Here is a 24,678-nt window from a genome sequence, read left to right as displayed (position 1 = left end):
GTAGTTGGTGCGGACCAAGGTAGCTTAGCCGCCGTTACTTCCCCTCCAGCAGATCCCGAGCAGCCAGGAAAGCAGGCCGACTGGGTGACTGTGAGGAGGAAGCGTAGTCCTAAACAGAAGCCCCGTGTACACCGCCAACCCGTTCACATCTCTAACCGTTTTTCCCCACTCGGCGACACATCCGCCGAGGAACAAACTCTGGTTATTGGCGACTCTGTTTTGAGAAATGTGAAGTTAGCAACACCAGCAACCATAGTCAATTGTCTTCCGGGGGCCAGAGCAGGCGACATTGAAGGAAATTTGAAACTGCTGGCTAAGGCTAAGCGTAAATTTGGTAAGATTGTAATTCACGTCGGCAGTAATGACACCCGGTTACGCCAATCGGAGGTCACTAAAATTAACATTGAATTGGTGTGTAAATTTGCAAAAACAATGTCGGACTCTGTAGTTTTCTCTGGGCCCCTCCCCAATCGGACCGGGAGTGACATGATTAGCCGCATGTTCTCCTTGAATTGCTGGCTGTCTGAGTGGTGTCTAAAAAATGAGGTGGGCTTCATAGATAATTGGCAAAGTTTCTGGGGAAAACCTGGTCTTGTTAGGAGAGACGGCATCCATCCCACTTTGGATGGAGCAGCTCTCACTTCTAGAAATCTGGCCAATTTTATTAAACCCTCCAAACCGTGACTATCCAGGGTTGGGACCAGGAAGCAGAGTTGTATACACACCTCTCTGCAGCTTCTCTCCCCCTGCCATCCCCCCAATACCCCATCCCCGTAGAGATGGTGCCTGCTCCCAGACCACCAATAACCAGCAAAAATCTATTTAAGCATAAAAATTCAAAATGAAAAAATAATATAGCACCAGTTTTATTTGTTGTTATCTATCGTCCACCTGGTCGTTACTGTGAGTTTCTCTGTGAATTTTCGGACCTTTTGTCTGACTTAGTGCTTAGCTCAGATAAGATAATTATAGTGGGCGATTTTAACATCCACACAGATGCTGAGAATGACAGCCTCAACACTGCATTTAATCTATTGTTAGACTCGATTGGCTTTGCTCAAAATGTAAATGAGTCCACCCACCACTTTAATCATACCTTAGATCTTGTTCTGACTTATGGTATGGAAATTGAAGACTTAACAGTATTCCCTGAAAACCCCCTTCTGTCTGATCATTTCTTAATAACATTTACATTTACTTTAATGGACTACCCAACAGTGGGGAATAAGTTTCATTACAGTAGAAGTCTTTCAGAAACTGCTGTAACTAGGTTTAAGGATATGATTCCTTCTTTATGTTCTCCAAAGCCATATACCAACACAGGGCAGAGTAGCTACCTAAACTCTGTGAGTGAGATAGATTACATCCTCATTGAGGACAACTTTGGATGCTGTAGCTCCTCTGAAAAAGAGAGCCTTAAATCAGAAGTGCCTGACTCCGTGGTATAACTTACAAACTCGCAGCTTAAAGCAGATAACCCGTAGGTTGGAGAGGAAATGGCGTCTCACTAATTTAGAAGATCTTCACTTAGCCTGGAAAAAGAGTCTGTTACTCTATAAAAAAGCCCTCCGTAAAGCTAGGACATCTTACTACTCATCACTAATTGAAGAAAATAAGAACAACCCCAGGTTTCTTTTCAGCACTGTAGCCAGGCTGACAAAGAGTCAGAGCTCTATTGAGCCGAGTATTCCTTTAACATTAACTAGTAATGACTTCATGACTTTCTTTGCTAATAAAATTTTAACTATTAGAGAAAAAAAATACTCATAACCATCCCAAAGACATATCGTTATCTTTGGCTGCTTTCAGTGATGCCGGTATTTGGTTAGACTCTTTCTCTCCGATTGTTCTGTCTGAGTTATTTTCATTAGTCACTTCCTCCAAACCATCAACATGTCTATTAGACCCCATTCCTACCAGGCTGCTCAAGGAAGCCCTACCATTAATTAATGCTTCAATTTTAAATATGATCAATCTATCTTTATTAGTTGGCTATGTATCACAGGCTTTTAAGGTGGCAGTAATTAAACCATTACTTAAAAAGCCATCACTTGACCCAGCTATCTTAGCTAAGTATAGGCCAATCTCCAACCTTCCTTTTCTCTCAAAAATTCTTGAAAGGGTAGTTGTAAAACAGCTAACTGATCATCTGCAGAGGAATGGTCTATTTGAAGAGTTTCAGTCAGGTTTTAGAATTCATCATAGTACAGAAACAGCATTAGTGAAGGTTACAAATGATCTTCTTATGGCCTCGGACAGTGGACTCATCTCTGTGCTTGTTCTGTTAGACCTCAGTGCTGCTTTTGATACTGTTGACCATAAAATTTTATTACAGAGATTAGAGCATGCCATAGGTATTAAAGGCACTGCGCTGCGGTGGTTTGAATCATATTTATCTAATGGATTACAATTTGTTCATGTAAATGGGGAATCGTCTTCACAGACTAAGGTTAATTATGGAGTTCCACAAGGTTCTGTGCTAGGACCAATTTTATTCACTTTATACATGCTTCCCTTAGGCAGTATTATTAGACAGCATTGCTTAAATTTTCATTGTTACGCAGATGATACCCAGCTTTATCTATCCATGAAGCCAGAGGACACACACCAATTAGCTAAACTGCAGGATTGTGTTACAGACATAAAGACATGGATGACCTCTAATTTCCTGCTTTTAAACTCAGATAAAACTGAAGTTATTGTACTTGGCCCCACAAATCTTAGAAACATGGTGTCTAACCAGATCCTTACTCTGGATGGCATTACCCTGACCTCTAGTAATACTGTGAGAAATCTTGGAGTCATTTTGATCAGGATATGTCATTCAATGCGCATCTTCTTTGTCTTTCGGCTGTTCCCGTTAGGGGTCGCCACAGCAGATCAATCGTTTCCATCTCACCCTGTCCTCTGTATCTTCCTCTGTCACACCAAACACCTGCATGTCCTCTCTCAGCACATCCATGAACCTCCTCTTTGGTCTCCCTCTTCTCCTCCTGCCTGGTGGTTCCATCCTCAGCATCCTTCTCCCTATATACACTGGGTCCCTCCTCTGCACATGTCCAAACCATCTCAATCTCGCCTCTCTGACTTTGTCTCTAAACCGTCCCACCTGAGCTGTCCCTCTGATATGTTCATTCCTAATCTTGTCCATTCTTGTCACTCCCAAAGAGAATCTCAACATCTTCAGCTCTGCCACCTCCAGCTCTGCCTCCTGTCTTTTTGTTAGTGCCACTGTCTCTAAACCATACAACATAGCTGGTCTCACTACTGTTTTGTAAACTTTCCCCTTCACCCTTGCTGATATTCTTCGGTCACAAATCACTCCTGCCACCTTTCTCCACCCACTCCACCCTGCCTGCACTCTCTTCTTCACCTCTCTACCACACTCTCCATTACTTTGAACAGCTGACCCCAAATATTTAAACTCATCTACTTTCACCACTTCTACTCCTTGTAACTGCACTATTCCACTGGGCTCCCGCTCATTCACACACATGTACTCAGTCTTGCTTCTACTGACTTATTTCCCCTTCTCTCCAAAGCATATCTCCACTTCTCCAGACTAGACTCAACTTGCTCTCTACTCTCACTACAGATCACAATGTCATCTGCAAACATCATAGTCCATGGGGACTCCTGTCTGATCTCATCCGTCAACCTGTCCATCACCACTGCAAACAAGAAAGGACTCAGAGCTGATCCTTGGTGTAATCCCACCTCCACCTTGAATGAGTCTGTCATTCCGACTGCGCATCTCACCGCTGTCACACTATTCTTGTACATGTCCTGCACTACCCTAACGTACTTCTCTGCCACTCCAGACTTCCTCATACAATACCACAACTCTTCTCTTGGCACCCTATCATAAGCTTTTTCTAAGTCCACAAATGCACAATGTAACTCTTTCTGTCCTTCTCTGTACTTTTCCAACAGTATTCTCAGAGCAAACATTGCATCTGTAGTGCTCTTTCTTGGTATGAAACCATATTGCTGCTCACAGATCTTCACCTGTTTTCTAAGCCTAGCTTCTACTACTCTTTCCCATAACTTCATGCTGTGGCTGATCAGCTTTATGCCTCTGTAGTTACTGCAGCTCTGCACATCACCCTTGTTCTTGAAAATAGGAACCAGCACACTTCGTCTCCACTCCTCAGGCATGCTCTCACTTTCCAAGATTTTATTAAACAATCTGGTTAGAAACTCTACTGCCATCTCTCCTAGACATTTCCATGCCTCCACTGGAATGTCATCTGGACCGACTGCCTTTCCACTCTTCATCCTCTTCATAGCAGCCCTCACTTCTTCCTTGCTAATCTCTTGTACTTCCTGATTTACTCTCACCACATCATCCAGCCTTTTCTCTCGCTCATTTTCTTTATTCATCAACTCTGCAAAATATTCCCTCCACCTTCTCAGCACACACTCCTCACTTGTCAGCACATTACCATGTGCATCTTTTACCACCCTATCCTGCTGCACATCCTTTTCAGCTCTGTCCCTTTGTCTGGCCAATCGGTACAAGTCCGTTTCTCCTTCCTTACTATTCAACTTCTTGTACAGCTCGCAATATGCCTTTTCCTTTGCTTTTGCCACTTCTCTTTTCGCCTTACGCCGCATCTCCTTGTACTCCTGTCTACTTTCTTCATCTCTCCGACTATCCCAAAACGTTTTTGCCAACCTCTTTCTCCTTATGCTTTCCTGGACCTCTTCATTCCACCACCAAGTCTCCTTGTCTTCCTTCCACTGTCCAGATGTCATACCCAGTACTGTCCTAGCTGTCTCCCTCACCACATCTGCAGTACTTTTCCAGTTGTCCAAAATTGCTTCCCCTCCAACCAGTGCTTCTCTCACCTGCTCGCTAAATTTCACACAACAGTCTTCCTCCTTCAGCTTCCAGCTTCTTCTTTACCTCTAAAGTCATCCTACAATCAACCATGCTGTGCTGTCTAGTGACACTCTCCTCCTACCACCTTACAGTCTGTGATTTCTGTTAGCTTGCATCTCCTATAAAGAATGTAGTCCACCTGTGTGCACCTTCCTCCACTCTTATATGTTACCCTGTGCTCCTCCCTTTTCTTAAAGTAGGTATTCACCACAGCCATTTCCATCCTTTTTGCAAAATCAACTACCATCTGTCCTTCCCCATTCCTATCCTTGATACCATATCTACCCATTACTTCCTCATAACCTCTGTTCCCTTCACCAACATGCCCATTGAAGTCTGCTCCTATCACCACTCTTTCATGCTTGGGCACACTCTCCACCACCTCATCTAACACACTCCAGAAATCTTCTTTCTCCTTCATCTCACAACCAACCTGTGGGGCATATGCACTGATGATATTAATCATCACCCCTTCAATTTCCAACTTCACACTCATCACCCTGTCAGACACTCGCTTAACCTCCAACACACTTTTACCATACTCTTCCTTTAAAATGACCCCAACACCATTTCTCTTCCTGTCCTCACCATGGTACAACAACTTGTACCCACCGCCGATGCTCCTGCTCTTACTTCCCTTCCACTTGGTCTCTTGCACACACAATATGTCTACCTTTCTCCTCTCCATCATATCAGCCAGCTATCTCCCTTTACCAGTCATACTACCAACATTCAAAGTCCCCACTCTCATTTCCACCCTTCTAGTTTTCTTCTTCTCCCGCTGTTCGTGGCAACGTTTTCCTCCTCTTCTTCGTCATCTTCGCCCATGTCATTCAATGCGCATATTAAACAAATATGTAGGACTGCTTTTTTGCATTTGCGCAATATCTCTAAAATTAGAAAGGTCTTGTCTCAGAGTGATGCTGAAAAACTAATTCATGCATTTATTTCCTCTAGGCTGGACTATTGTAATTCATTATTTACAGGTTGTCCTAAAGGTTCCCTGAAAAGCCTTCAGTTAATTCAAAATGCTGCAGCTAGAGTACTGACAGGGACTAGAAGGAGAGAGCATATTTCACCCATATTGGCCTCTCTTCATTGGCTTCCTGTTAATTCTAGAATAGAATTCTTCTTACTTATAAGGTTTTGAATAATCAGGTCCCATCTTATCTTAGGGACCTCATAGTACCATATCACCCCAACAGAGCGCTTCACTCTCAGACTGCAGGCTTACTTGTAGTTCCTAGGGTTTGTAAGAGTAGAATGGGAGGCAGAGCCTTCAGCTTTCAGGCTCCTCTCCTCTGGAACCAGCTCCCAATTCAGATCAGGGAGACAGACACCCTCTCTACTTTTAAGATTGGGCTTAAAACTTTCCTTTTTGCTAAAGCTTACAGTTAGGGCTGGATCAGGTGACCCTGAACCATCCCTTAGTTATGCTGCTATAGACTTAGACTGCTGGGGGGTTCCCATGATGCACTGAGTGTTTCTTTCTCTTTTTGCTCTGTATGCACCACTCTGCATTTAATCATTAGTGATTGATCTCTGCTCTCTTCCACAGCATGTCTTTTTCCTGGTTCTCTCCATCAGCCCCAACCAGTCCCAGCAGAAGACTGCCCCTCCCTGAACCTGGTTCTGCTGGAGGTTTCTTCCTGTTAAAAGGGAGTTTTTCCGTCCCACTGTCGCCAAGTGCTTGCTCATAGGGGGTCGTTTTGACCGTTGGGGTTTTTCCGTAATTATTGTATGGCATTGCCTTACAATATAAAGCGCCTTGGGGCAAATGTTTGTTGTGATTTGGCGCTATATACACTCAACAAAAATATAAACGCAACACTTTTGGTTTTGCTCCCATTTTGTATGAGATGAACTCAAAGATCTAAAACGTTTTCCACATACACAATATCACCATTTCTCTCAAATATTGTTCACAAACCAGTCTAAATCTGTGATAGTGAGCACTTCTCCTTTGCTGAGATAATCCATCCCACCTCACAGGTGTGCCATATCAAGATGCTGATTAGACACCATGATTAGTGCACAGGTGTGCCTTAGACTGCCCACAATAAAAGGCCACTCTGAAAGGTGCAGTTTTATCACACAGCACAATGCCACAGATGTCGCAAGATTTGAGGAAGCGTGCAGGTGGCATGCTGACAGCAGGAATGTCAACCAGAGCTGTTGCTCGTGTATTGAATGTTCATGTCTCTACCATAAGCCGTTTCCAAAGTCGTTTCAGAGAATTTGGCAGTACATCCAACCAGCCTCACAACCGCAGACCATGTGTAACCACACCAGCCCAGGACCTCCACATCCAGCATGTTCACCTCCAAGATCATCTGAGACCAGCCACTCGGACAGCTGCTGAAACAATCAGTTTGCATAACCAAAGAATATCTGCACAAACTGTCAGAAACCGTCTCAGGGAAGCTCATCTGCATGCTCGTCGTCCTCATCGGGGTCTCGACCTGACTCCAGTTCGTCGTCGTAACCGACTTGAGTGGGCAAATGCTCACATTTGCTGGCATTTGGCACACTGGAGAGGTGTTCTCTTCATGGATGATGCAAAGGAGATGTGTTGCACTGCATGAGGCAAATGGTGGTCACACCAGATACTGACTGGTATCCCCCCCAATAAAACAAAACTGCACCTTTCAGAGTGGCCTTTTATTGTGGGCAGTCTAAGGCACACCTGTGCACTAATCATGGTGTCTAATCAGCATCTTGATATGGCACACCTGTGAGGTGGGATGGATTATCTCAGCAAAGGAGAAGTGCTCACTATCACAGATTTAGACTGGTTTGTGAACAATATTTGAGAGAAATGGTGATATTGTGTATGTGGAAAACGTTTTAGATCTTTGAGTTCATCTCATACAAAATGGGAGCAAAACCAAAAGTGTTGCGTTTATATTTTTGTTGAGTATAAATAAAATTGATTTGATTTGATTCCTTCCTGTTTGTTTCATCCTGTGTTTTTCCATCCTGTTTCTTTCAATCCTGTTTGTTTCCATCCTGTTTCTTTCATCCTGTTTGCTTGTCCTTTTTGTTTCCATCCTTTTTGTTTCATCCTGTTTGCTTCCTTCCTGTTTGTTTCATCCTGGGTTTTTCTATCCTGTTTGTTTCATCCTGTTTGTTTCCATCCTGTTTCTTTCCATCTTGTTCGTTTCATCCTGTTTGTTTTATCCTGTTTGTTTCCATCCTGATGGTTTCATCCTGTTTGCTTCCATCCTTTTTGTTTCATCCTGTTTCTTTCCTCCTGTTTGTTTCCATCCTGTTTCTTTCAATCCATTTTGTTTCCATCCTGTTTAATTCGATCCTTTTTGTTTCCATCCTGTTTACTTCCATCCTGTTTGTTTCCTTCCTGTTTGCTTCCATCCTGTTTGTTTTCATCCTTTTTGTTCCATCCTGTTTGTTTCCATCCTGTTTGTTTCCTTCCTGTTTGTTTCATCCTGGGTTTTTCTATCCTGTTTCTTTCATCCTGTTTGTTTCTGTCCTTTTTGTTTCCATCCTGTTTCTTTCCATCTTGTTCGTTTCATCCTGTTTGTTTTATCCTGTTTGTTTCCATCCTGATGGTTTCAACCTGTTTGCTTCCATCCTTTTTGTTTCATCCTGTTTCTTTCCTCCTGTTTGTTTCCATCCTGTTTCTTTCGATCCATTTTGTTTCCATCCTGTTTGTTTCTATCATGTTTGTTTCCATCCTTTTTGTTCCATCCTGTTTGTTTCCATCCTGTTTGCTTCCATCCTGTTTGTTTCCTTCCTGTTTGTTTCATACTGGGTTTTTCTATCCTGTTTGTTTCAATCCTGTTTGTTTCCATCCTGTTTCTTTCATCCTGTTTGCTTGTCCTTTTTGTTTCCATCCTGTTTGTTTCAACCTGTTTGTTTCCATCCTGTTTCTTTCCATCCTGTTTGTTTTATCCTGTTTGTTTCCATCCTGTTTGCTTCCATCTTGTTTGTTTCATCCTGTTGTTTCAGCCTGTTTGTTTCCATCTTGTTTGTTTCCATCCTGTTTGTTTCATCTTGTTTGTTTCCATCCTGTTTGTTTCATCTTCTATGTTTCTATTCTTTTTTTCATCCTGTTTGTTTCCATCCTGTTTGTTCCCATCCTGTTTGTTTCATCCTATTTGTGTCCATCCTGTTTGTTTCATCCTGTTTGTTTCCGTACTGTTTGCTTCATCCTGTTTGCTTCCTTCATGTTTTTTCATCCTGTGTTTTTCTATCCTGTTTGTTGCCATCCTGTTTGTTTCCATCCTGTTTGGTTCCATCCTGTCTGTTTCATCCTGTTTGTTTCTATTCTTTTTTTTTCATCCTGCTTGTTTGATCCTGTTTGTTTCCATACTGTTTGTTTGATCCTGTTTGTTTGTTCCTGTTTGTTTCCATACTGTTTGTTTCATCCTGTTGGTTTCATCCTACTTGTTTCTGTCCTGTTTGCTTCATCCTGTTTGTTTCATGCTGTGTTTTTCTATCGTGTTTGTTTCCATCCTGTTTGTTTCATCTTGCTTGTTTCAATCCTGTTTCATTCCATCTTGTTTCATTCATCCTGTTTCTTTCCATCTTGTTTGTTTCCACCCTGTTTGTTTCATCCTGTTTGCTTCCATCCTGTTTGTTTCCATCTTGTTTGTTTCATCCTGTTTGTTTCCATCCTGATGGTTTCATACTGTTTGCTTCCATCCTGTTTGTTTCATCCTGTTTGTTTCAATCTTGTTCGTTTCCATTCTGTTTGTTTCATCCTGTGTTTTTCTATCCTGTTTCTTTCATCCTGTTTCTTTCCATCCCGTTTGTTTCCATCCTGTTTGTTTCATCTTGTTTGTTTCATCCTGTTTGTTTACAGCCTGTTTGTTTCATCTTGTGTGTTTCCATTCTGTTTTTCCATCCTGTTTGTTTGATCCTGTTAGTTTCCATAGTGTTTGTTTCATCCATTCGATCTTCTTTGTTTCCATCCTGTTTATTTCCATCCTGTGTTTTTCTATCCTGTTTTTTTCCATCCCGTTTGTTTCATCCTGTTTGTTTCCACGGTTTGTTTTATCCTGTTCAATAACAGTCTGTGTTTTTCTATCCTGTTTGCTTCCTTCCTGTTTTTCATCCTGTGTTTTTCTATCTTGTTTGTTTCCATCCTGTTTCTTTCATCCTGTTTGTTTCCATCCTGTTTCTTTCAGTCTGTTTGCTTGTCCTTCTTGTTTCCATCCTGTTTGTTTCATCCTGTTTGTCTCCATCCTGATGGTTTCATCCTGTTTGTTTCCATCCTTTTTGTTTCATCCTGTTTCTTTCCTCCTGTTTGTTTCCATCTTGTTTGTTTCATCCCGTGTTTTTCTATCCTGTTTGTTTCATCCTGTTTCTTTCGATCCATTTTGTTTCCATCCTGTTTTGTTTTGATCTTTTTTGTTTCCATCCTGTTGACTTCCATCCTGTTTGTTTCATCCTGTGTTTTTCTATCCTGTTTGTTTCAATACTGTTTCTTTCCATCCTGTTTCTTTCAAAGGCCACTTCCGTTCCTAACTGGCAATTAGGATGGGTTAAATGCAGTATACACATTTCATTGTGCAAGGAACATGTTCCTATGTGCATATGACAATAAAATTCTTTTGAATCCTTGAATCATCCTGTTTGCTTCTGTCCTTTTTGTTTCCATCCTGTTTCTTTCCATACTGTTTTCTTCCTTCCTGTTTGTTTCATCTTGGGTTTTTCTATCCTGTTTGTTTCCATCCTGTTTCTTTTATCCTGTTTGTTTCATCCTGTTTGCTTCCATCCTTTTTGTTTCCATCCTGTTTGTTTCATCCTGTTTGTTTCCATCCTTTTTCTTTCCATCCTGTTTGTTTCCACCCTGTTTGTTTCCATGTTGTTTGTTTCATCCCGTGTTTTTCTATCCAGTTTGTTTCCATCCTGTTTATTTCAACCTGTTTGTTTCAATCCTTTTAGTTTCATCCTGTTTCTTTCTATCATGTTTGTTTCATCCTGTTTGCTTCCATGCTGTTTGTTTCCTTCCTGTTTGTTTCATCCTGTGTTTTTCTATACTGTTTGTTTCATCCTGTTTGTTTCCATCCTGTTTCTTTCATCCTGTTTGCTTCCATCCTGTTTGTTTCATCCTGTTTGTCTCTATCCAGTTTGTTTCATCCTGTTTCTTTCGATCCATTTTGTTTCATCCTGGTTGTTTCGATCCTGTTTGTTTCCATCCTGTTTCTTTCATCCTGTTTGTTTCCATCCTGTTTCTTTCAGTCTGTTTGCTTGTCCTTCTTGTTTCCATCCTGTTTGTTTCATCCTGTTTGTCTCCATCCTGATGGTTTCATCCTGTTTGCTTCCATCCTTTTTGTTTCATCCTGTTTGTTTCCTCCTGTTTGTTTCCATCTTGTTTGTTTCATCCCGTGTTTTTCTATCCTGTTTGTTTCATCCTGTTTCTTTCGATCCATTTCGTTTCCATCCTGTTGACTTCCATCCTGTTTGTTTCATCCTGTGTTTTTCTATCCTGTTTGTTTCAATACTCTTTCTTTCCATCTTGTTTCTTTCAAAGGCCACTTCCGTTCCTAACTGGCAATTAGGATGGGTTAAATGCAGTAGACACATTTCATTGTGCAAGGAACATGTTCCTATGTGCATATGACAATAAAATTCTTTTGAATCCTTGAATCCTTGAATCATCCTGTTTGCTTCTGTCCTTTTTGTTTCCGTCCTGTTTCTTTCCATCCTGCTTCTTTCATCCTGTTTCTTTCCATACTGTTTTCTTCCTTCCTGTTTGTTTCATCTTGGGTTTTTCTATCCTGTTTGTTTCCATCCTGTTTCTTGTATCCTGTTTGTTTCATCCTGTTTGCTTCCATCCTTTTTCTTTCCATCCAGTTTGTTTCCACCCTGTTTGTATCCATCTTGTTTGTTTCATCACGTGTTTTTCTATCCTGTTTGTTTCCATCCTGTTTGTTTCAACCGCTTTGTTTCAATACTCTTAGTTTCATCCTGTGTTTTTCTTTCCTGTTTGTTTCATCCTGTTTGTTTCCATCCTGTTTCTTTCATCCTGTTTGCTTCCATCCTGTTTGTTTCATCCTGTTTGTTTCCATCCTGTTTGTTTCTATCCAGTTTGTTTCATCCTGTTTCTTTCGATCCATTTTGTTTCCATCCTGTTTGTTTCGATCCTTTTTGTTTCCATTCTGTTTACTTCCATCCTGTTTGTTTCCTTCCTGTTTGCTTCCATCCTGTTTGTTTCCTTCCTGTTTGTTTCCATCCTTTTTGTTCCATCCTGTTTGTTTCCTTCCTCTTTGTTTCATCATGTTTGTTTCCATCCTGTTTGTTTCCTTCCTCTTTGTTTCATCCTGTGTTTTTCTATCCTGTTTTTTTCCATTCTGTTACTTTCACCCTGTTTGCTTCTGTCCTTTTTGTTTCCGTCCTGTTTGTTTCATCCTGTTTCTTTCCATCCTGTTTGCTTCCATCCTTTTTGTTTCCATCCTGTTTGTTTCATCCTGTTTGTTTCCGTCCTTTTTCTTTCCATCCTGTTTGTTTCCACCCTGTTTGTTTCCATCTTGTTTGTTTCATCCCGTGTTTTTCTATCCTGTTTGTTTCCATCCTGTTTGTTTCAACCTGTTTGTTTCAATCCTTTTAGTTTCATCCTGTTTCTTTCTATCATGTTTGTTTCATCCTGCTTGCTTCCATCCTGTTTGTTTCCTTCCTGTTTGTTTCATCCTGTGTTTTTCTATCCTGTTTGTTTCCATCCTGTTTCTTTCATCCTATTTGTTTCCATCCTGTTTCTTTCATCCTGTTTGTTTCCTTCCTTTTTGTTTCCTTCCTGTTTGTTCCATCCTGTTTGTTTCCATCCTGTTTGTTTCTATCCAGTTTGTTTCATCCTGTTTCTTTCGATCCATTTTGTTTCCATCCTGTTTGTTTCGATCCTTTTTGTTTCCATCCTGTTTACTTCCATCCTGTTTGTTTCCTTCCTGTTTGCTTCCATCCTGTTTGTTTCCTTCCTGTTTGTTTCATCCTGTTTGTTTCATCCTGCTTGCTTCCATCCTGTTTGTTTCCTTCCTCTTTGTTTCATCCTGTGTTTTTCTATCCTGTTTCTTTCCATTCTGTTATGTTCATCCTGTGGCTTCTGTCCTTTTTCTTTCCATCCTATTTGTTTCCATCCTGTTTGCTTCCTTCCTGTTAGTGTCATCCTGGGTTTTTCTATCCTGTTTGTTTCAATCCTGTTTCTTTCCATCCTGTTTGTTTCATCCTGTTTGCTTCCATCCTTTTTGTTTCCATCCTGTTTGTTCCATCTTGTTTGTTTCATCACGTGTTTTTCTATCCTGTTTGTTTCCATCCTGTTTGTTTCAACCTGTTTGTTTCAATCCTTTTAGTTTCATCCTGTTTCTTTCTATCATGTTTGTTTCATCCTGCTTGCTTCCATCCTGTTTGTTTCCTTCCTGTTTGTTTCATCCTGTGTTTTTCTATCCTGTTTGTTTCCATCCTGTTTCTTTCATCCTGTTTGCTTCCATCCTGTTTGTTTCATCCTGTTTGTTTCCTTCCTTTTTGTTTCCTTCCTGTTTGTTCCATCCTGTTTGTTTCTATCCAGTTTGTTTCTATCCAGTTTGTTTCATCCTGTTTCTTTCGATCCATTTTGTTTCCATCCTGTTTGTTTCGATCCTTTTTGTTTCCATCCTGTTTACTTCCATCCTGTTTGTTTCCTTCCTGTTTGCTTCCATCCTGTTTGTTTCCTTCCTGTTTGTTTCATCCTGTTTGTTTCATCCTGCTTGCTTCCATCCTGTTTGTTTCCTTCCTCTTTGTTTCATCCTGTGTTTTTCTATCCTGTTTTTTTCCATTCTGTTACTTTCACCCTGTTTGCTTCTGTCCTTTTTGTTTCCGTCCTGTTTGTTTCATCCTGTTTCTTTCCATCCTGTTTGCTTCCATCCTTTTTGTTTCCATCCTGTTTGTTTCATCCTGTTTGTTTCCGTCCTTTTTCTTTCCATCCTGTCTGTTTCCACCCTGTTTGTTTCCATCTTGTTTGTTTCATCCCGTGTTTTTCTATCCTGTTTGTTTCCATCCTGTTTGTTTCAACCTGTTTGTTTCAATCCTTTTAGTTTCATCCTGTTTCTTTCTATCATGTTTGTTTCATCCTGCTTGCTTCCATCCTGTTTGTTTCCTTCCTGTTTGTTTCATCCTGTGTTTTTCTATCCTGTTTGTTTCATCCTGTTTGTTTCCATCCTGTTTCTTTCATCCTGTTTGTTTCCATCCTGTTTCTTTCATCCTGTTTGTTTCCTTCCTTTTTGTTTCTTTCCTGTTTGTTCCATCCTGTTTGTTTCCATCCTGTTTGTTTCTATCCAGTTTGTTTCATCCTGTTTCTTTCGATCCATTTTGTTTCCATCCTGTTTGTTTCGATCCTTTTTGTTTCCATCCTGTTTACTTCCATCCTGTTTGTTTCCTTCCTGTTTGCTTCCATCCTGTTTGTTTCCTTCCTGTTTGTTTCATCCTGTTTGTTTCATCCTGCTTGCTTCCATCCTGTTTGTTTCCTTCCTCTTTGTTTCATCCTGTGTTTTTCTATCCTGTTTCTTTCCATTCTGTTATGTTCATCCTGTGGCTTCTGTCCTTTTTGTTTCCGTCCTGTTTGTTTCATCCTGTTTCTTTCCATCCTGTTTGTTTCCATCCTGTTTGCTTCCTTCCTGTTAGTGTCATCCTGGGTTTTTCTATCCTGTTTGTTTCAATCCTGTTTCTTTCCATCCTGTTTGTTTCATCCTGTTTGCTTCCATCCTTTTTGTTTCCATCCTGTTTGTTCCATCTTGTTTGTTTCATCCCGTGTTTTTCTATCCTGTTTGTTTCCATCCTGTTTGTTTCAACCTGTTTGTTTCAATCCTTTTAGTTTCATCCTGTTTCTTTCTATCATTTCGCTCCATGAAAATTGTGAATAAAGTCACAAATCCGATACACGATCCGGACCGATTGTCAGGGTAACAGTCTGACATGGAAAAATATCAGACCGGAAATCAGCCAATCAGAGCGCGCATACCGTCGTACCCATGTAATAAATGGTAAATGGTAAATGGACTGCATTTATATAGCGCTTTTCCATCTGCATCAGACTCTCAAAGCGCTTTACAATTATGCCTCACATTCACCCCGATGTCAGGGTGCTGCCATACAAGGCGCTCACTACATACCGGGAGCAATAGGGGATTAAAGACCTTGCTCAAGGGCCCTTAGTGATTTTCCAGTCAGGCGAGGATTTGAACCCAGGATCTTCTGGTCTCAAGCCCAACACCTTAGCCACTAGACCATCACCTCCACTAATAAAATACATTATTATATAAATGACAGATGTCTTCATTTCTGCTTCTTAAATCCTGACGGACAAACAAACAACTAAAGACAACACAACTGCTGAGACGGACATGGAAATTTCAACACTGTGGACAAACATTTAGGAAGTAAAGAAGCTGAATAACATCCTCCACCTGCAGCAGCTGTGTTCATGGGCACAACCACAGGGGGGCGCTGAGTGTGTTTGTTTTTTGTCTTGTGGAGATAATAAGTAGTAATACTGGTGCTCAGAGTTTTCGTCTCACCTCCCCCTGGCTGCTGATCTTCAGCGGTGTTGGAGTTTGAGGAGCTGCTGTCAGTAACACTGTCATCTTCTCTGTCATGTCTGTGGGGCTCCTGAAGGCAGCACATTAGTTTGACAGTGTCACGTGACAGTGCAACTTTACCACACACAGTGAACGCACCATGGGTGATGACGGTGAACACACCGTGTGTGTGTCTGGTGACAGTGAACACACCGTGTGTGTGTGTCTGATGACAGTGAATGCACCGTGTGTCTGTGTTTGATGACAGTGAACGCACCGTGTGTGTGTGTGTGTGTGTGTGTATGATGACAGTGAACACACCGTGTGTCTGTGTCTGATGACAGTGAACGCACAGTGTGTGTGTGTGTGTGTATGATGACAGTGAACACACCGTGTGTCTGTGTCTGATGACAGTGAACACACCGTGTGTGTGTGTGTGTGTGTGTGTGTGTGTGTGTGTGTGTGTGTGTGTGTGTGTGTGTGTGTGTGTGTGTGTGTGTATGATGACAGTGAACACACCGTGTGTCTGTGTCTGATGACAGTGAACACACCGTGTGTGTGTGTGTGTGTGTGTGTGTGTGTGTATGATGACAGTGAACACACCGTGTGTCTGTGTCTGATGACAGTGAACACACCGTGTGTGTGTGTGTGGGGTGTGTGTATGATGACAGTGAACACACCGTGTGTCTGTGTGTGATGACAGTGAACACACCGTGTGTGTGTGTGTGTGTGTGTATGATGACAGTGAACACACCGTGTGTCTGTGTCTGACAGTGAACACACCGTGTGTGTGTGTGTATGATGACAGTGAACACACCGTGTGTCTGTGTCTGATGACAGTGAACACACCGTGTGTGTGTGTGTGTATGATGACAGTGAACATACCGTGTGTCTGTGTCTGATGACAGTGAACACACCGTGTGTGTGTGTGTGTATGATGACAGTGAACACACCGTGTGTCTGTGTCTGATGACAGTGAACACACCGTGTGTGTGTGTGTGTGTGTCTGGTGACAGTGAACAAACACACCGTGTGTGTGTTTGATGACAGTGAACGCACCGCGTGTGTGTGTGTGTCTGGTGACAGTGAACACGCCGTGTGTGTGTCTGATGACAGTGAACGCACCGTGTGTGTGTCTTATGACAGTGAACGCACCGTGTGTGTGTGTGTGTGTCTTATGACATGGAACGCACCGTGTGTGTGTGTCTGATGACAGTGAACGCACCGTGTGAGTGTGTCTGATGACAGTGAACGCACCGTGTGAGTGTGTCTGATGACAGAGAACGCACCGTGTGTGTGTGTGTGTCTGATGACAATGAACGCACCGTGTGTGTGTGTGTCTGATGACAGTGAACACACCGTGTGTGTGTCTGTGTCTGATGACAGTGAACTCACCGTGTGTGTCTGTGTCTGATGACAGTGAACGCACCGTTTGGGTGTGTCTAATGACAGTGAACGCACCGTGTGTGTGTGTGTGTCTGATGACAGTGAACGCACCGTGTGTGTGTGTGTGTGTGTGTGTGTGTGTGCGTCTGATGACAGTGAACGCACCGTGTGTGTGTGTGTGTGTGTGTGCATCTGATGACAGTGAACGCACCGTGTGTGTGTGTGTGTCTGATGACGGTGAACACACCGTGTGTGTGTGTCTGATAACAGTGAACACACCGTATGTGTGTGTCTGATGACAGTGAACGCACCGTGTGTGTGTGTGTCTGATGACAGTGAACGCACCGTGTGTGTGTGTGTCTTATGACAGGAAACGCACCGTGTGAGTGTGTCTGATGACAGTGAACGCACCGTGTGAGTGTGTCTGATGACAGGGAACGCACCGTGTGAGTGTGTCTGATGACAGTGAACGCACCGTGTGTGTGTGTGTGTCTGATGACAGTGAACGCACCGTGTGTGTGTGTGTGTCTGATGACAGTGAATGCACCGTGTGTCTGTGTCTGATGACAGTGAACGCACCGTGTGTGTGTGTGTGTGTGTGTGTATGATGACAGTGAACGCACTGTGTGTGTGTGTGATGACAGTGAACGCACTGTGTGTGTGTGTGTGTGTGTGTGTGTGTGTGTGTGTGTGTGTGTGTGTGTGTATGATGACAGTGAACACACCGTGTGTCTGTGTCTGATGACAGTGAACGCACAGTGTGTGTGTGTGTGTGTATGATGACAGTGAACACACCGTGTGTCTGTGTCTGATGACAGTGAACACACCGTGTGTGTGTGTATGATGACAGTGAACACACCGTGTGTCTGTGTCTGATGACAGTGAACACACCGTGTGTGTGTGTGTGTGTGTATGATGACAGTGAACACACCGTGTGTGTGTGTGTATGATGACAGTGAACACACCGTGTGTCTGTGTCTGATGACAGTGAACACACCGTGTGTGTGTGTGTGTATGATGACAGTGAACACACCGTGTGTCTGTGTCTGATGACAGTGAACACACCGTGTGTGTGTGTGTGTGTGTATGATGACAGTGAACACACCGTGTGTCTGTGTCTGACAGTGAACACACCGTGTGTGTGTGTGTGTGTGTGTATGATGACAGTGAACACACCGTGTGTCTGTGTCTGATGACAGTGAACGCACCGCGTGTGTGTGTGTCTGATGACAGAGAACGCACCGTGTGTGTGTGTGTCTGATGACAGTGAACGCACCGTGTGTGTGTGTGTCTGATGACAGTGAACACACCGTGTGTGTGTCTGTGTCTGATGACAGTGAACTCACCGTGTGTGTCTGTGTCTGATGACAGTGAACGCACCGTTTGAGTGTGTCTAATGACAGTGAACGCACCGTGTGTGTGTGTGTGTGTCTGATGACAGTGAACGCACCGTGTGTGTGTGTGTGTGTGTGTGCGTCTGATGACAGTGAACGCACCGTGTGTGTGTGTGTGTGTGTGTGCATCTGATGACAGTGAACGCACCGTGTGTGTGTGTGTGTCTGATGACGGTGAACACACCGTGTGTGTGTGTCTGATAACAGTGAACACACCGTGTGTGTGTGTCTGATGACAGTGAACGCACCGTGTGTGTGTGCGTCTGATGACAGTGAACGCGCCGTGTGTGTGTGTGTCTTATGACAGGGAACGCACCGTGTGAGTGTGTCTGATGACAGTGAACGCACCGTGTGTGTGTGTGTGTCTGATGACAGTGAACGCACCGTGTGTGTGTGTCTGATGACAGTGAATGCACCGTGTGTCTGTGTCTGATGACAGTGAACGCACCGTGTGTGTGTGTGTGTGTATGATGACAGTGAACGCACTGTGTGTGTGTGTATGATGACAGTGAACGCACTGTGTGTGTGTGTGTGTATGACAGTGAACACACCGTGTGTCTGTGTCTGATGACAGTGAACGCACAGTGTGTGTGTGTGTGTGTATGATGACAGTGAACACACCGTGTGTGTGTGTGTGTATGATGACAGTGAACACACCGTGTGTCTGTGTCTGATGACAGTGAACACACCGTGTGTGTGTGTGTGTGTATGATGACAGTGAACACACCGTGTGTGTGTGTGTATGATGACAGTGAACACACCGTGTGTCTGTGTCTGATGACAGTGAACACACCGTGTGTGTGTGTGTGTATGATGACAGTGAACACACCGTGTGTCTGTGTCTGATGACAGTGAACACACCGTGTGTGTGTGTGTGTGTATGATGACAGTGAACACACCGTGTGTCTGTGTCTGACAGTGAACACACCGTGTGTGTGTGTGTGTGTATGATGACAGTGAACACACCGTGTGTCTGTGTCTGATGACAGTGAACGCACCGCGTGTGTGTGTGTCTGATGACAGTGAACGCACCGCGTGTGTGTGTGTGTCTGATGTCAGAGAACGCACCGTGTGTGTGTCTGATGACAGTGAACGCACCGTGTGTGTGTGTGTCTGATGACAGTGAACACACCGTGTGTGTGTCTGTGTCTGATGACAGTGAACTCACCGTGTGTGTCTGTGTCTGATGACAGTGAACGCACCGTTTGAGTGTGTCTAATGACAGTGAACGCACCGTGTGTGTGTGTGTGTGTCTGATGACAGTGAACGCACCGTGTGTGTGTGTGTGTGTGTGTGTGTGTGCGTCTGATGACAGTGAACGCACCGTGTGTGTGTGTGTGTGTGTGTGTGTGCATCTGATGACAGTGAACGCACCGTGTGTGTGTGTGTCTGATGACGGTGAACACACCGTGTGTGTGTGTCTGATAACAGTGAACACACCGTGTGTGTGTCTGATGACAGTGAACGCACCATGTGTGTGTGTGTGTGTGTCTGATGACAGTGAACGCACCGTGTGTGTGTCTGATGACAGTGAACGCACCATGTGTGTGTGTGTCTGATGACAGTGAACGCACCGTGTGTGTGTCTGATGACAGTGAACGCACCGTGTGTGTGTGTGTGTCTGATGACAGTGAACGCACCGTGTGTGTGTGTGTGATGACAGTGAACGCACCATGTGTGTGTGTGTGTGTGTCTGATGACAGTGAACGCACCGTGTGTGTGTGACTGATGACAGTGAACGCACCATGTGTGTGTGTGTGTGTGTGTCTGATGACAGTGAACGCACCGTGTGTGTGTGTCTGATGACAGTGAACGCACCATGTGTGTGTGTGTGTCTGATGACAGTGAACGCACCGTGTGTGTGTGACTGATGACAGTGAATGCACCGTGTGTGTGTGTCTGATGACAGTGAACGCACCGTGTGTGTCTGATGACAGTAAACGCACCGTGTGTCTGTGTCTGATGACAGTGAACACACCGTGTGTGTGTGTGTGTGTGTGTATGATGACAGTGAACACACCGTGTGTCTGTGTCTGATGACAGTGAACACACCGTGTGTGTGTGTGTGTATGATGACAGTGAACACACCGTGTGTCTGTGTCTGACAGTGAACACACCGTGTGTGTGTGTGTGTGTATGATGACAGTGAACACACCGTGTGTCTGTGTCTGATGACAGTGAACGCACCGCGTGTGTGTGTGTCTGATGACAGTGAACACACCGTGTGTGTGTGTGTCTGGTGACAGTGAACAAACACACCGTGTGTGTTTGATGACAGTGAACGCACCGCGTGTGTGTGTGTGTCTGGTGACAGTGAACACACCGTGTGTGTGTCTGATGACAGTGAACGCACCGTGTGTGTGTCTTATGACAGTGAACGCACCGTGTGTGTGTGTGTCTTATGACATGGAACGCACCGTGTGTGTGTCTGATGACAGTGAACGCACCGTGTGAGTGTGTCTGATGACAGTGAACGCACCGTGTGAGTGTGTCTGATGACAGAGAACGCACCGTGTGTGTGTGTCTGATGACAGTGAACGCACCGTGTGTGTGTGTGTGTCTGATGACAGTGAACACACCGTGTGTGTGTCTGTGTCGGATGACAGTGAACTCACCGTGTGTGTCTGTGTCTGATGACAGTGAACGCACCGTTTGAGTGTGTCTAATGACAGTGAACGCACCGTGTGTGTGTGTGTGTCTGATGACAGTGAACGCACCGTGTGTGTGTGTGTGTGTGTGCGCGTCTGATGACAGTGAACGCACCGTGTGTGTGTGTGTGTGTCTGATGACGGTGAACACACCGTGTGTGTGTCTGATAACAGTGAACACACCGTGTGTGTGTGTGTGTGTCTGATGACAGTGAACGCACCATGTGTGTGTGTGTGTGTGTCTGATGACAGTGAACGCACCGTGTGTGTGTCTGATGACAGTGAACGCACCATGTGTGTGTGTGTCTGATGACAGTGAACGCACCGTGTGTGTGTGTGTGTCTGATGACAGTGAACGCACCGTGTGTGTGTGTGTGATGACAGTGAACGCACCATGTGTGTGTGTGTGTGTGTCTGATGACAGTGAACGCACCGTGTGTGTGTGACTGATGACAGTGAACGCACCATGTGTGTGTGTGTGTGTGTGTGTCTGATGACAGTGAACGCACCGTGTGTGTGACTGATGACAGTGAATGCACCGTGTGTGTGTCTGATGACAGTGAACGCACCGTGTGTGTGTCTGATGACAGTGAACGCACCGTGTGTGTGTGTGTGTGTGTGTGATGACAGTGAACATACCGAGTGTTTTCTGTGTGTGCTGCATAACTGACGTCCTGACTGTAGTAGGCGGAGTCTGAACAGACAGGGGTGGAGCTACCCTGCAGCTCCTGAAGCATAAGATAATCTGATGAGCAGCCGTCAAGGAGCTGCACACACAAAAGGCACACTGACATCCTCCTGTTCCTCTGCCGTGTGTCAAAACTAAGTGTTGAAAACTTTCTTACTTTGGACGGTGAGAAGGTCAGCGGTCCTGTAAGATCCATGTTACTCCACAAGATGGCGCTGTCAAGGAGGAAGGTGCTGTCCTGGTTGCCCAGCAGCGGCTCCTTCACAACTCTACCCTGAACACAAACAATTTCAATGTCAATGGAGCTTTATTGACACGGAAACATACATTTACACTGACACAGCAATTGTTACATAGAACAACAATGACGTAGATGTAGATTAACAATATTCTACAGTAAATAAATGTCTAAACAGAAGACGTGGGATTGAAATAATCATAAAAATTGTGCTTTCGGTGTAAAAGTATACGATCCTATAAAATGTGTTATACGTAGATAAAGTGACGTAGCAGTTTATGTCCTGTTTTGGATTTACGGTGGTTTGTATCCGTTGTTCCTTCTTTTCGTGTCTCAAACCTTTCTGCTGTTTGTTGTCCTTCAGCCAGCAGATAGTGAAGTTTGTCGATGTTGGTCTCAGAGTCTGTGTGTTTGTGATCTGTGTGTCTGTTCGTGTCTCTTTGGTGCAGCGGGCAGGTGGTCAGGAAGCTCAGCTCGGCCTCCACCTGGTGTTGTGAGCAGTGGGTCTGTCACAGTCTGTCTTCTCTGGGGAGCCAGGTCTGTCTGTGGCGGACTTTCTCCACGGCCAGGCTGTGCTCACTGAGTTTGTACCTGCTCAAGGATTTCCTGAGCTTTGGGTGCTCAGGTATTCTGTCACTGAGTTCTGTCTGTTTAGGGGCAAACAGCATTCCAGTTTACTCTGGTTTTTGGTTGATTTTTTCCCCCAATACATCACATAGTTTTCTTTTTCTTTTCTTATAATTTGGTTTAGTCTGACAGGGTTTGTGTTCGTGTTTGTATAGAGTCCCAGATCCAGCTGGCTGAGGGGGCGTCTCTCTACAATTTCTCTGTGGATCAGGGTTTTGTTATGGAGCGGACTGGGGTCACTGTTTTTAAGGTGCTCATCAAATTGAATTGCTCTCTTTTGAACTTTAATCATTAGCGGGTCTTGTTCTAATTCTGCTTTGCATGTGTTGTTCAGTGTTTTCAGTTGGACGTGGAGGATGGATTTACAGAATTCTGCATGCAGAGTCTCAATTTGGTGTTTGTCCCATTTTGCTAAATCTAGGTTGGTAAGCGGGTCCAGACCTCACAACCATAAAGAGAAATGGGTTCTATGATGGAGTCCAATATTTGGAGCCAGATTTGAATTGGGACATCTACTCTGATGTTCTTTTTGATGTCATAAAAAGCCCACTGCCTCGTCTCTCAGGTCATTGACAGCTTTGTTGAAGTTGTCTGTGGTGCTGATGTTTATTCTGAGGTAGGTGTAGTTTTTTGTGTGTTCTTGGACCATCTGATCCAGGAAGAAATTATATTTGTGTGACTGGAGGCTGGGTCCTTTTTGGAATATCATCATTTTTGTCTTGGTTAGATTCACTGTCGAGGTTCAGGTTTGGGAGAAATTGTTGTTGTCCTTCTTTGGTTGGAGACAGCAACACCAGGTCATCTGTCAAAAAGAGGCCTTTGGTTTCTGTGCCAACTACAGTGACGCCCAGTGCCGCCGACTGTTCCGATGATTTGGACAATTCATTGATGTAGATGTGGGAGAGGGTTGGACTCAAACTGCGTCCCTGTCTGACCCCCTGCTTTGGACAAAGATGTCTGTTTGTTTGTTGCCACTTTTTGCATGTGTACATTGACTTTATGATGTCATATGTTTTTGCTCCAACCCCACTGTAAACAGTTTGAACAGCATACCCTTGGGCCAAACTGAATCAAATGCTTTTTGAAATCTACAAACAGGAGAATAGTTTGTTTTTGTTTCTTTGGTTGTCAGTCAGGGTGCTGAGGGTGAAAATCTTGTGTGTTTGATGGTCATTTGGGATTTGTTCAGGGTGTATTTTCAGTCAGGACGTGTAGGAGTCTGTGGTTGATGATCAGGCAGAAGATGTTCCCGAGGTTGCTGTTGACACAGATTAGGCTCAAGTTTGTTATCAGTCCTTGGGTCCAAATATTGAGGAAGATCCCGGAGCTCAGGACAGTGTTAAAGAGCTTTAATGTGGCCAGTTGGAATTTGGGATCTGTGGATTTGTTTCATTTAGGATGTTGTTGACACCACAGACCTTGATTTCAGTGGATTTGATTTTGTCCTGCAGTTCTTTTAGGGTCATGGGGTCATCTCATGAGTTCTGGTCATCTTTGATGTCTGACTCTCAGCTTTGTACTTTGTTCTCTTTGTTTTCCTCTATTGAACCAAATGTCTTGGTGAAGTGGTTTAACCCACACAGCTCCAGTTTATACAGACACATCTACATGTTTTTGTTCAATTTTCCCAGAATCTCTTTATTTTGATGGACTCTTCAATAGTGCATGGCTGGTTTCTAACATGTTGCTCTCATGTTTTTTTAATCCTGTTTTAATGTTTGCCTGTAGTGAAGTCGTGTCTTCTGGTTGTCTGGATCTCTGTGTTTTTGGTTTGATATGTTTCTTAACATCGTTCTGAGTTTTACATTCCTCGTCAAACCATTTGTCCTGGTTGTGGCCCAGAGATGAGCTGTAGGTGTGTTTTCTGTAGGACTCTACCGCTGACTATGAACAGACCCAGTCAACCACAGAGTTGTCTGAGTTGTAATCAATGTTTGTTGGTTGTTTTGTCATAGTCGTGTCTTGGGGGACAGATTGGGGAGATGTTTCTTCCTCCTGGTAGGTGTTTGTCCCCTGGGTGCTGAGAGTGTCATGTCCTTGTACTGTTCTGGCCTTGAGGTCTCCACAGACTACAGTGTGACCGTGACCCTGGAAATGGTTCATTTCCTCCTCCAGGATGGAGAACATGTCTTCATTAAAATAAGGGGGTTCGACTGGGGGAATGTAGGCAGCACATAGGAGAATATTTTTCTCAGTTTGTGTGAGTTTCTTATTTATTTCTAACCAAATGTAAAAAGTTCCTTTTTTGATGAGCTTAATGGAGTGGGTCAGTTCTGATGTGTACCATATTAGCGAACCTCCTGA

At 43.7% G+C, this 24,678-nt stretch overlaps 1 protein-coding gene across 1 annotated transcript in view; it reads right to left on the bottom strand.

Moving 5' to 3' along the window:
• Positions 1-24,678, bottom strand: part of LOC117521352 (transcriptional activator Myb-like) — a 105,718-nt gene that overhangs the window by 30,369 nt on the left and 50,671 nt on the right. Inside the window, exons 8-10 of the mRNA XM_034182643.1 lie at positions 21,667-21,783; positions 21,461-21,588; positions 15,394-15,484 (exon numbers count right to left, since the gene is read on the bottom strand). Of these exons, the coding sequence (XP_034038534.1) occupies positions 15,394-15,484; positions 21,461-21,588; positions 21,667-21,783 (336 nt within the window). The remainder of the gene's footprint in view (positions 1-15,393; positions 15,485-21,460; positions 21,589-21,666; positions 21,784-24,678) is intronic.

Source organism: Thalassophryne amazonica, chromosome 12 (assembly GCF_902500255.1).
Source record: "Thalassophryne amazonica chromosome 12, fThaAma1.1, whole genome shotgun sequence".
NCBI classification, from domain to species: domain Eukaryota; kingdom Metazoa; phylum Chordata; class Actinopteri; order Batrachoidiformes; family Batrachoididae; genus Thalassophryne; species Thalassophryne amazonica.
Note: the sequence above shows the minus strand (reverse complement) of the source record. Positions and strands in the feature narration are given on the sequence as shown.